This window comes from Thermobia domestica, chromosome 8, assembly GCF_964235325.1.
Source record: "Thermobia domestica chromosome 8, izTheDome1.hap1.1, whole genome shotgun sequence".
Taxonomy (NCBI): Eukaryota; Metazoa; Arthropoda; class Insecta; order Zygentoma; family Lepismatidae; genus Thermobia; species Thermobia domestica.
The window spans coordinates 152,841,910-152,854,571 of record NC_137461.1 but is presented as its reverse complement, the minus strand read 5'-3'; the positions used below and the strand labels follow the sequence as shown (position 1 = coordinate 152,854,571).

At 33.0% G+C, this 12,662-nt stretch overlaps 1 protein-coding gene across 2 annotated transcripts in view; it reads right to left on the bottom strand.

Moving 5' to 3' along the window:
* Window positions 1-5,531: 5,531 nt before the first annotated feature.
* LOC145693296 (alpha-tocopherol transfer protein-like) overlaps window positions 5,532-12,662 on the bottom strand; it is a 180,737-nt gene continuing 173,606 nt past the window's right edge. For both annotated transcript variants that reach the window (XM_081769152.1, XM_081769153.1), the window contains exon 8: window positions 5,532-6,183. In XM_081769152.1, coding sequence (XP_081625278.1) covers window positions 6,113-6,183 — 71 coding nt within the window. In that variant the 3' untranslated portion in view covers window positions 5,532-6,112. The remainder of the gene's footprint in view (window positions 6,184-12,662) is intronic.

Below are 12,662 nucleotides of genomic sequence, written 5' to 3'. Positions count from 1 at the left end.
ATTTTTTTTTATAATCAAGTAAAAAATATACCATAGTGTAATTTGTACAAGTTACATATTCATTCCTAGAAATTAGAAATCTGTACACACAGAACCATAGATGAGTGTATAATAATAAAGAAAGAACCAAACTCTTACATCTGGATGTATATTAAACCTTTAGAAAATCTTATATCTGAAGACATGATTACCGTATTTCAGAACATTACACCACCACATACTACTACTACTATGAAAATAAACTCCCGTACTCTTAAAAAAATAATTGTAGTTTATTAAACTTAGAAAACCATGAGTCGATATCTTCTTCAAAACTACTCTTAAAATTTTAGCGTAGTGTCTGGGAAAATTTAAATTTTATTCGGACGATTTTCTTAAAGTCCTCTACAAGTATGTTGTTCTTATTCCATAAATCAACATTTCATGAGAACTTCAAAAATTATTATAATTATTTTTTCTCTCATAATTGCACAAAGACATTTTTTTTTAATATTTCCTGAAGAAACAACTGAAATGATTGTGGTAATATATAATAATTAAATATTTCTGTCCTAAAGAGTTTACTGTTACATCTCAAATAAGCACGTAATATCTATTGGCTATTATGTTCTTAAAGAATGAAATCTTTTAGTTTTACGTTCCATGCTTATGGCCTGTAGGCTAAATAAGATTCACAGTTATTTAAGGTAAATTAATGTGAAAGAACTTTTCGAATAAGAATATGAGGAAACGTAACAATCTCAAGAAAACACACGAACACGATTCAGTCCGTCTCAAACACACATGATCTGGAATCGAATCAGGAACACCTGCATCAGAGGTGATTTTTCTACTTCCCAGCCACCGTGCTCTTATTATTTTCTTAAATACATTGTTTTGCTTGAATTTGTATAAATATGTAGCATAAATATATCCAGAATTAAATAATAGATAAAAGTTGTCTAATATTTAAAATATTCTATCTGGAGAGTTTAGTCCAAACAATAGAATCAAAAAATAACGTGGTCTAGCATTGTCGTTTCATACATAATTTCTCCAGTTTTAGATGGGATCTGGAATTGAAATAGGTAAAAAGTAGGAGAGTTATTTCTTCATAGCTATAAAACAATCTTGACTTGGTCCTACTGTACACGTTCATACCTTTAATAGTATAATGTTGCTTTCAGTTCGGGTATATTTGTAAAGAATATAATGCTAGTGTGAGTAAATAGTACTAGCCCCGTTATTGCTAATTCAGCTCTGATTATCTGAGAGACGTCATGTAGTACGAAGTCATAGGGATCAACGCCCTCTTGAGTCCGGCAAATTTTGGGGGTAGATAGGACCACCCCTTAAATTTTGGAAATTGTCAAAATTAAATTTTGGTATTGTAGCATTAGACCGAGGTATGTATCTCTCTAGTTTCTGTGCTCCATCTCATCTTGTTCCCTTTTATGGTTAAAAAATTGTAAAAATGTAAATTTCGGAGGTTCGATATAATTTATTCTCTTTGATCAGGCTTTATTACCTTATATCGTTATATGGATGAGTACAGAGTTAATTTCATTTCATAAGACATGAGTGCGAATGGTTTGAGGATTCTTTTTAATACTCAGTGCTTAGTTATGTCAAGTAAACTCATAGTTCCTTCCAGTAAGTTTACGGAAGACTTAAGTGTTTCATGTACAGTGTTGCTAGATTCTTTTTATCTAAATTGCAACAACTCTAAGAAATGATTATTTTTACTACACTTGTTAAATTTTTCAGTGAGCGCAAGGATTTTCAAAATATATTTTACAAAATTTTTCAAACTAAAACTTTTCAAACTTAAATTTTCAATCGTGATCGGAAACCTTATAACATCAAAAACTTTCAAATAAAGTTTGAAAAAATTAAACATATTTGAAAGTGATAAACTAATCAGATTGCAACAAAACTAATTTTTCAACAATAACCTTAACCAATGAGTTGTGGAATAGTTATTATGATGTATTAATTGCTTTCATTAATATCCTATCAGATTTAAAATCCTAATTTTTACATCAGTGACCCACAATTCTAAAAAGGTTCAAAAAGTTCAAACCAAAAATTAAAGTTATATTTTTCAATCAATGACCTTAGACCATGAGTAACTACAATCCAAAGGCTGAAAAGTATTTCAAATTAATTAAAAAAAAATAAGGAGTGCAGCAATTTTTCAAACAAAATTTTAAGCAAAAATTTTGAAACTTAAGAAAAATAGATTTGAAGTGACCAATCAATCAAACTGTATTAAAATAGCTTTCCGACAATAACATTTTCACGAAGGATGCGAGTTATATTCCTGACACTTTTCGCATCGAATCGGAAGATAAGGCATTGGTGCGAGATTATTGGTCTCTACGATTGTGTTACTCCTCTAAATTCGTAAACTAGCTCTTAAATGCGATAAGAAATTGAACCCGTATTGCTCTTGATCCGTTAGTTATAACCTTCCTTATTGAAGTTTTGCTTAACTTCCCCTTCCTTAAACGCTTAGTTCACATCACGTGTGACTATATACGAGGTAAGATTTTCTTGCAGGTGTAGCCTCTTTAGTTCTCTCATGAGCTAGATGTGACACTAACTCATTTGCAAAAATTTTATAGAGTGACAAATGAAGATTTGCAACTTTATCAGTTGTTTCGAAGTTGAAATAATTCAGGTATAGAAAAATGAATTCAGTCTTATCTCTTAAAAAATACACATAGGTTCCCTTAAAATACCCAACTATCATAAAGCTTGAGTATGTGCTTTCTATGTATTACCCAAATGGCTTATTGCTTGGGGTAAGTTCATTTTAACTTCATAAAAAAAAAGTCATGGAAAATTTACAAAAAAATATCTTCATGTAACATGTCGTGTGTTTCCTTTAAGACTCGATAATCATAACCATTCCTTGGAGCCAAGATTGGCAAAGACTAAATGGGCTAACTTGCCTCCCAGGTAATTTGCTTTCATTTTTAGTTTAGCGTCCCTTTCAGCAGCTTGACTATATGAGACAGAGACCTACATCTTAACGTGAGATCCGAATCTCACGAGCTCCCGCCAGGTATCGAATCCAGGTTTCCCACGCCAACCGCTTAGCCACAAGGGAGCTCGTCATACCCAAGTAATAAATATGTATGGACGATGGTTCTGGTATGGAGGTTTCCTTTTTATTCTAAGCCATATAAGTTTGTGGAAAATAATATCGTATCTGTGAGTTATCTCCGTGTTCTCCCGTTCCTCCCACATTCTCATTCTACACCAGCTACGCTGGTCTAGTTGCTAATGCGCTTACTTTTGGTGCACTCGGACCACGTTCGATTCCCATTGGAAGGAAGAGCCTTGAAAACTTATTCGAGTTGAAATTCCACCTTAACAGTAGGTCCACGTCTCATATAGCCTCGTTGCTAAAAGAGCCGCTTAAATTAATATCAAAATAAATTTTAAGTTGAATCAAGTGCATGCTGTTGTATACAAAAGACTCACAAGGGAGGGTCACGCAGTGGCTCCGCTGATATCCAAATGAGAATCGTGTTTGCATTTGACAAGCTACAACTAGACGAATCCCAAAGTTATACGTGCCACAGAACGGAATGTCCTGAGTTACAACATATTTTGTAATGTAAAAGCTACAAAAAATTACCTGGCAGAATAGTTTGAACCGGGTCACTTGTTCGGAAACGGTTGGATAAATGGAAAACTCGGCCAACACGTATAACATTTTCAGACACACTTCTTCGGATAAAAAGTTTGCTCCAGGGTCCCCCGAAGGGTCTCAGACGGGGTTCAACTCAAAATTTTTCAAATGGCAAGGGGGTTATGTAGCACATCGTTTGAAAGCTGTTCTTAAATGTAAGAAAATGGAGCAAGTCTCGACTCTATACAACTACCCTGTGCAAAATGGCGGCGGGTCAAAATATAAACAGAAGCTTAATTGAAAATCTATGGCCACCTTTAACCCAAGATAGTCGCTTAAAATCTATGTCATTCATAACAGTACAAATCTAAATCTCTATTTTGTCTCCATTATGTATTTAGAAACAATAGGAAGACGAAATGAATCGAAATTCAATTGTTCTTTAAACTATTATTTCATTCCGTATCAACACATACATGTTTTTTTCTTAATGCACGTTCGTCACTGTTCTCTCCACATCATTTACGTGAATATAACGAATATGCGATTAACACGCAACTCTGACTTCCTACTCACACTGCTAAACAAAAGTTGAATACCTTCGGGTATTTTTATAATTTTGTCATACGAAGTTCCTACATAAAGGACTTGCTGCACTAGTCAGGTTTGGGACTCTATTGTAACGTATTCGTGATGGTTACATTTGTATGTGATTTTTAGGTTTGATTGCAATATTGCAATACCAAATATACAAAAAAAAAAAAAAAAAAAAATCATTTACAAGATTGCGAACAATACCAAACCACGTGGTGTAAGTCATTTCAGTACATCGAGCTGCGTCAAACTTTGTTGGTTTGGTCACAGTATTTCAAGAAATAACACACACTCATTTTGATTATACACAAACTCATTTTTCACGCTGGAAGCCATAATACATTACAGATTATACTCTGATATTTTGTGGATATCTGCTATAAACCATAAATGTAAATACCACATTTCACTTCTCCAACACCAGTGGTTTGAGCTGGACATGCGTTTCCATACATACTGCAGCATTCTGAATTCAAGATGTCGCGTTTTTGAACATTTCGCATATTTTCGTCACATACTACTCAACATTAATGCCAAATATGGTTCTCCTAGCTTCAGCAGATTGATATGGCTATCCTTTCGATATAGGTTTCAAGCGGCCATCTTGGATTCAAGGTGGCCATAGATTTTCAATTAAGCTTTTGTTTACATTTTGACCCGCCGCCAGTTTGCACAAGGTTGTTGTATAGAGTCGAGACTTGCTCCATTTTCTTTCATGTTACAATAGCTTTCAAACGATGTGCCACTTAACCCCCCCTTGCCATTTGAAAAGTTTGAGCTGGACCCCGTCTGGGACCCCTCGGGGGACCGTGGGGCGATATTTCTTACCCCAAACAGTTTGTCCTTGAAAATGATGTTATACGTGTTGGCCGAGTTTTCCATTTACCCAACCGTTTCTGAGCAAATGACTCGGTTCAAACTATTCTGCCAGGTAATTTTTTGTAGTTTTTACATTACAAAATATGTTGTAACTCACTATATTCCGCCCGGTGGCACGTATAACTATGGGATTCATCTAGTTATAACATATCAAATGCAAACACAATTGTCTCACATTCAAGTCCAGTTTTATTTTGAAAAAAATAAGAAATTCATTGGTATAATATTTTCCTAGTCTCCGACACGTAATGCAGTTTTTAATTTCAAGTCCAGCAAGTTGGGATAGATATGATTCATAGTCAACAACCTAAAATTGAAGTTCTCTACTGACTATTACCTTCGGAAATAATCAGAATACAAGCACTAAGATAAAAATTTCTTCATTTCTGTGATTATTCTTTCTTATCAAATATGTAACCAATGAAAATGCATGTCATAAAATATTTAAAAATTTAATGTTCCAACACCATTTTCTTGTCTTTATATAATAAATATATTACAATTTGTTAACATAAATTTGTAAGAGTACAAATAATCATATACATACCAATCATCAAACTCACTTTAAATATTCACATTTATTTGATATTGTTATTGTCTCAGTGTTATTAATACAAGTAAACAAAATATATATTATACCCTAATTTATTTATTTCTTTCATATGATTATTATGGTCTTCTGGTAAAGTTACAAAATTTAAATAATAGAACAATTTGGAAAAGACTAAAAGATGAAAACGAATCTGATGTAGTATGAAGTTAAGAGAGTACTTTTTAAAAAACAATTAACCTTCGATGTCAAAATTCGAAAAGAAATGTATCCTAAAAGGTAAATAAATGTAAAAAGAATGAAAAGGAAAAAAAGGCGATTTTTTTCCTCTCTGGTAAACAATACATGAACATGAACATCGCCTTACTGTAATTATTTTCTGCTGAATTGTAAAGTGAAGAGATGTTGAATTTATTGTGTGGAATTTATTTCTACCCAGCAATTAATGTTTGAGTTTTCTTTCTCTTCTAAGTCTTTGACTTTTTCTTCTCCTTGCCCTTCTTGTTAGTTTCTTTCCTAACTCCATACTTCAGCATCGCTGCAAGAAAGAAAAGCAAATGTTATAATTACAGAAGAAAAGAAAGTTTCATCAGAGAATTCTGTACAACTAGACAACGGTATAGCTAACATTCATTCACTGAAGTATAAAAGATTTTCTTCTATATTTCAATTTTCCTGCCACTCATTTTCCTGTAAATATAAATGTAAAAGAAAGACAATACTGGAGATTTTCAAAATAAAGAGAAACCGGTTTGACTTATTTGAGTAAAAAAGTCTTACCGTTCTCTTCTTACTTACCAAGAATATGATAAAAGTATGGCAAAAGTTAAAAGAAAATAATATTGATGAATGAAATGAAAGTTTATTTCTTATGTCAAGAAGATGAGGGAAGAGCTTTTGTGCAAAGATGATTCTAAACGTAGTAGCCAGATATGGAGGAAGTGAAAAGCCTTAGCATAAGTTTCTTCTTTTTCTTTCTTTTTCTCTCATTCAGTGTTTTGTTCCTGCATCCTAACAGTATACACACAATTTAACATGATTGCCACAAACCTTGAAAGTCAGGAAATTTAAGAGAAGTCAGGGAAAGTCAGGCGAATTTTAAGACATGATCCGAAAGTCAGGGAAAATATTTTTAACAAATAAGAAGTAGTCAGTGAAAATTTTGAGCTGTTGAATTGTTTATTTGTACAGAATAGAAGATGGTCCCGGAAAAGTCGCCAATTAAGATTTAGGTCACGAAAGTCTGATTGCGTACATACCTTTGTGCACCGTAACCTAATAGTAAAGGCATTGATTATAAATAAAGGCAAAGATCATTCTATTTTTAATATTTCGTATACCAGTACGGTATTCTTCTGTGTTAGAAAACATGCTATCCAGTTTCGTAAGAGAGAGAAAAGAAAAATTGTTTTGAGTGGTGGCGAACGATATCAGAATAATTATTATTGAAAAATATGGTATTGACTATTGTATATTTACCTGTAAACGCGAAATTCCAATCTTAATAAGTTTGAGATAATGAAATTATGTGCAGCTACTAATGTACCAGCACTTTCAGATGTTGTACATTCTTTATGACATGCGACAAAGAAAAAGTGACGTTTTTAGTCCAAGCAATGATGGCTAGTGTATATTTTTGTATATTATTTTTAATCATGATCCCTATTCTTTGTTTCCAAACCTTATACTCTTAAATTTTAGTGCTCTAATATGTAATTTGCCTTGAACATAAATGTAGGCCTATGTTCAAAAGTGGCGGTGCTGGAGATTATTAGTACCGGTTGCATTTGTTTTATATATCAAATATTAAATTAAATGTTAAATAGCCCCCGATTATGATTTTAGCTTCCATGGAGATACCCTGTTAATGTATTGTCTAAACGGTTTTCCTTATTCAAAACAGCCTGGAGTTTGATGACCGTGATAATGTATTTCAACTCACTTAGTGTTGCTGGCAACACCAAATACCATATGAAGACAACATTTAATATAATTTCTGCATTTCGTTTCGTTACAGAACTGTCAACACCAACTCTACAGGAATGGCAGCAAAGAAAACAATATTTAGTGTACAGTGGCTTGATTCATCTCTAAATCCTCAGTTTTATGAATGTCTGCGTCTGGCTTCCGATAAATTCTATGCTTATTGCGCGTATACAAGAAAATCTGGCAAACACGGTACGACAGGCAAAGCAGCAAGATCACATAAACCTGATGAACTTGAAAAGCTTCCAAATAACTTTAGAAACTTTGTTTCATGTTACTGGTGGTAGAAATACTGAAGAACTTAGTCTGCCTAAGGAAGAAAACAATACTAATCGCTTTTTCACGAAGCTTTGCAGCCCTTGTAAACAATGCAGACGACAGTGTGTAAATGTTGCCAACTAACAGACTAAAAAGTTTATAGAAAACCTTGAGCTAATAAGTTAAGAAACAAACCGAAGAGCGGGAGATTGAAAATGAGATGGCATGGACTTCTGATATATTACCAAGATTCATTTTCTTTCTCCTGAATCTTTGAAGTAGCATATAAATATAGACACAGAACACTAGGAAGCATGGCTACCCTCGGTGGGGAAGGGCGAAAGGGGATGTTGCCTCCCTTTGTTTTAAAAGGTTTTTGGAAGTGCATGTCAAGACATACTAATTTGCTTACTTAAATGTTGTAACACTTAATATATTCATATTAAATACTACAGTATCTGGTATTATAGATTATTTACTGTAGTTATAAAGCATACGCGCGTAAATAACTGTTGTTTTACTTGATGTATTATGTGCCCTCTTGTATCAAAATATTGTGTATTCGCGACTGAGTTTGTGTGTCGGTCTTTTGTCCTCCCCTGGAATCGGTATTTTACTCCCTTGAAAAAGTCCTACGGTTGTCCATGCCTGGAAGCCGGGCTGAACAATCTCTTAAATTTTCCCTGTAACTGCAAATCATGGCTAATCGTGGTTGACGATAAATCCTCGTCCTTTGATATAAGAGAGTTCGCATTAATGGTTCAAAATATTCAATCTATCACTACTAAATTTTATTTAGCTTGCCCATAGCGTCAGGGGATAACATGGAAAATTAGAATCAGAGCTATTGGATCTTACTATGTTCTCTAGTCTCTGTTGTCTTACTATGTTTATTAGCTTGACTAGCAGATCTACTAAAACATATACTCTTTACTCCTGTCCATTTCAAGACTGTTTCGGATCACTTCGTAACTTTCAAGTAGAGGCAAGAGAACATGTGGATCAAATAATTGTTCATTTAAAAAAAAAGCGAAAGAGTTTATTTATTGAATATATTACAATTTTAGTATCCCTTGAAGATTTTTTCAGATATTTTGTTACTCCTGAGAACGGACAATCATTCTTGCGACTCTTAAATGTTCATATAGGTATCTCCATTAGTGCATTCTCCTATTCAGCAACCAATAAAAACATATTGCTCCGGACAGGACGTATCAACTGCAGAGGTGGTTTGGGCACTGAAGTTGATAGACAGTAAAATTTCCATAAGTTCGTGTACAGATTTAGGAGACATATTTCATATAGTGTTTCCGGACAGTATGTTTCCCTCGAAGTTTGAAACGAGCAGAACAAAATGTTCCTATGTGATTAATCATGGACTAGTACCATACTTTGAAAACTTACTTTAAAAGAGGCTGAGGGAATATGAAGATTATATTATTTGCTTTGACGAAAGTTTGGACGAAGTGGTTGAGAGGGAATAAATGGATCTGTGTGTGGAGTTTTTTTTGATATAAGCACCAATAAAATGTGAACAATTTTTTAACTTAAATATTTAGGTCATTCTACAGTCCAACATTTATTAAAGCTTTTCAATACTGGCCTTCAGTTACTTCTTCGACAAAAAAATATTCTTCAAGTATCCATGGATGGCCCGAATTCATAAAGAAACTAGATCAACAGATGAAAGAATGCCCTGATGGCAACATTCTAGTCAACATAGATGTTTGTGGTCTCCATGTTGTGCGTGGTGCAATGAGAACAGGGTTACAAGCTGTACAGTTTGATCTTCATATTTCTTTGCGAGACATTTTCTATATTTTCAATGATTCTCCAGCATGACGTGCTGAATTTGTGTCACTGTATGGAAGAGATGTCTTCCCGATAAAGTACTGTGTGACACGGTGACTTGAGAATGGTCCATCTTTAGAAAGAGCATTGCAGATTTTTGATGAAAAAGAAATTTGTTAATAGTTCCAAAACAGTGCAGATGAGGCCATTTAGAACTGTTGATCACAACAAAGATAAATTCATGAAATGTAAGTTTGTCCTTTTTAAAATTATATCGTTCGACTGTGAATTATTTTTAAGGCGATATCAGACATCAGGTCCTCTTGCCTCCTGTCTATTCGAGACTTGCACACTTTAATACGAAATCTGATGGAACAGTTTGTTAAAGCAAGTAAGTCTGCCACTATCAGTAAACTTCTAGTCATTGATCTTCAAAATGCAGAAAATTTATGTCAAGTGTAAAATGTTGATGTTAGTATTGAGATACAAAGACTTTTGAAAAAAGTACAGTCATCTGAAGTTTAGACTTGAATGCTATGACTAAGAAAATTCTTGAGAGAAGCCTGTTAAAGTACAAAGTTGTCCAAGGATTATCTTCGTTTGTCACTCAATTAGAACAAGAAAAAATCAGGTTCAGAACTGTTAGTAGAACTGTATCTAGAAACAGAGTACCAGAAAAATTTGCAGAAAAGGCAAAAGCTCAATACGGAATGGTTTGTGAAAACGCTTGTTGAACCCTGCAGAGCAAATTTCAAGAGCTTTTGGAGAGGGAAGCACAGCAAATGAAACTAGACGAGTTCTTTTCTTCTATTAAGTGTGCTAGCAAAAAATACAGTGAACTTTGGGAAATTGTCAAATTGTGTTATATTTTCACATGAAAATGCGTCTGTAGAGAGTGACTTTTCTGTGGAGAACCTGCATGAAGAAACTATTGTTTTAATAAAGTAAATGATACCATATGCAGTTTAGGGGTGTACACAAGGTTTCTGTGACACATGAGATGTTAACCAGTATTAGATGTGCACGACGGCACTATGAAGACTTCCCTGAAAATGCTCGAAAAAATTGTCAGGATAAGGAAAAGAAAAAAACAGAAAAGAAAAAAGCAGAAAAGAGAAAAGTCCAGTTGGAAATAAAGAAATTAAAAGAACAAAGGAAAATTTTGAAGCTAAAAACCCCAGCAGAATGAAAAAGCAATTTTGGAAAAAATTCAAAGTTTGGAAAACCAGGTGAGAGAATTATGAAGAGGGATTTAGGAGGATTATTTTGATTGTCATTTTTCTGCAATATCATGTATTATTTTGTTCATGTTTTAGTCATCACTAACATGGATTTTTATCAAAATGTCATTCTGCTTAAAGAAGTGTAGTATGTTATTTCATAGTAGAGTTTTGTAATGTCACTTGTTTGATTGGCTGTGGTTAATGTAACTGCTGTACTCAAAATAACAGTCCAAATTTAAAGGTATTTTCAAATTGTATATAAGTTTTTTCTTATATGTAATTATTATGTTTTGAAATTTCAATCATTGTAACCAAATGCACTTATTATATTAAAAATTGTTTTTAAATATATGCATATATAAAATGAGACAGAAGAACCTGGTCATCTGTTGGGGATGGAGGACGAACTAAAAAAAAAAAAAAAGTGATAACAGAAGACTTGTGGTCTTAGTGTATTTGCACTCAGCGAAAATTACAATTGTTAGTCAGTAAAAGTAAGGGAAAATCACTTGGCAAATGTCGTGGCAATCATATTTAAAATACTACTTAAATCTCAGACACCATTGTGTCAATAATACATATAATATTTTTAATAGTTCATTAATTGTAAATTTTTGTTGATTTGGTGATCGATGAATGAGTAGAATATGGACAACATATTTTGAAACTTTTCTTTTAATGTATCTTATTTTCGATGAACAATAACTTATTTAATCAAATATTCCTTGTATGCATAACTACAATATGTACGAATTCAAACTTTTCCAAAAGGTAAAGATATTATGCATACGTATTGTATTTAATTATATTTGACCTCATTGGCAAGGTAACATGGGAGCGCTAAAATAAACTTACGTGAGAACCTTCATACCTTGCATACAGCTAAATATTTAAAAAAGTAAAAACAGAAAAACAGAGAAGAATAATCTCATTTGTAAGTACAAAATAAACAGAAAGGACTTTCACGTCCGATGTAGTTTGGTGACTATATTGAATGATACAATACGACAGGTTATATATGACCAATAATTTGCACACAATTTTTAATCTGCAAGATTCGATGAGAGGCATCTTTTGTAGAATATTTATGTCACATCCTTCTGGAAATAATGCTAGTATTTTCTGAAGGTAAGGTATTTCTTACTTTTGAAGTATTTTTTTCCTATTATTTTGCTCATTTGTCTTGAACTGAATGTCTCAAAAATAGCCAAGTAGTCTTGAGATATATATTATTGAGTTTGAAACAGCAGCGTAAGTAAAGAACATTTTTCATATTAAAGAAATGTATTTTTGACAATTGTAAACTTTTAGACTAATATTTGGTTGGTTGATAGATTAATTTGTACTTTTTTTCTTTTTTTTTTTAGCACAGAGATTATATGAGATCTATAGATTAACATAGAGTAGTTTATGATCAAATAGAAATAGTTCACTGATAAATAAATAAATAAAACAAAGCCAACCTCTCAGCTCACAACTATATCTACCGGAAATGATTAACATGAAATTATATTTAAGCTCCAATTTTACTGCTAATTAGAATAAGGACACACTGTATATTATATATCATTACAGGGTACCCACATGAAAACTCTCTCATTACAAATATTAATTGCATTGAAACTATTAGTGCCCGAGAAAAACTGTTTGCGGCATCTTGAAGAGCAACTCAAACAGTTGTTTTGTTGTTGATTGTTAATTATTGTTATTTGTTGCAGGTGTTCAGTAACAAAGTTTATATGAATTTTTGTTATTTGTT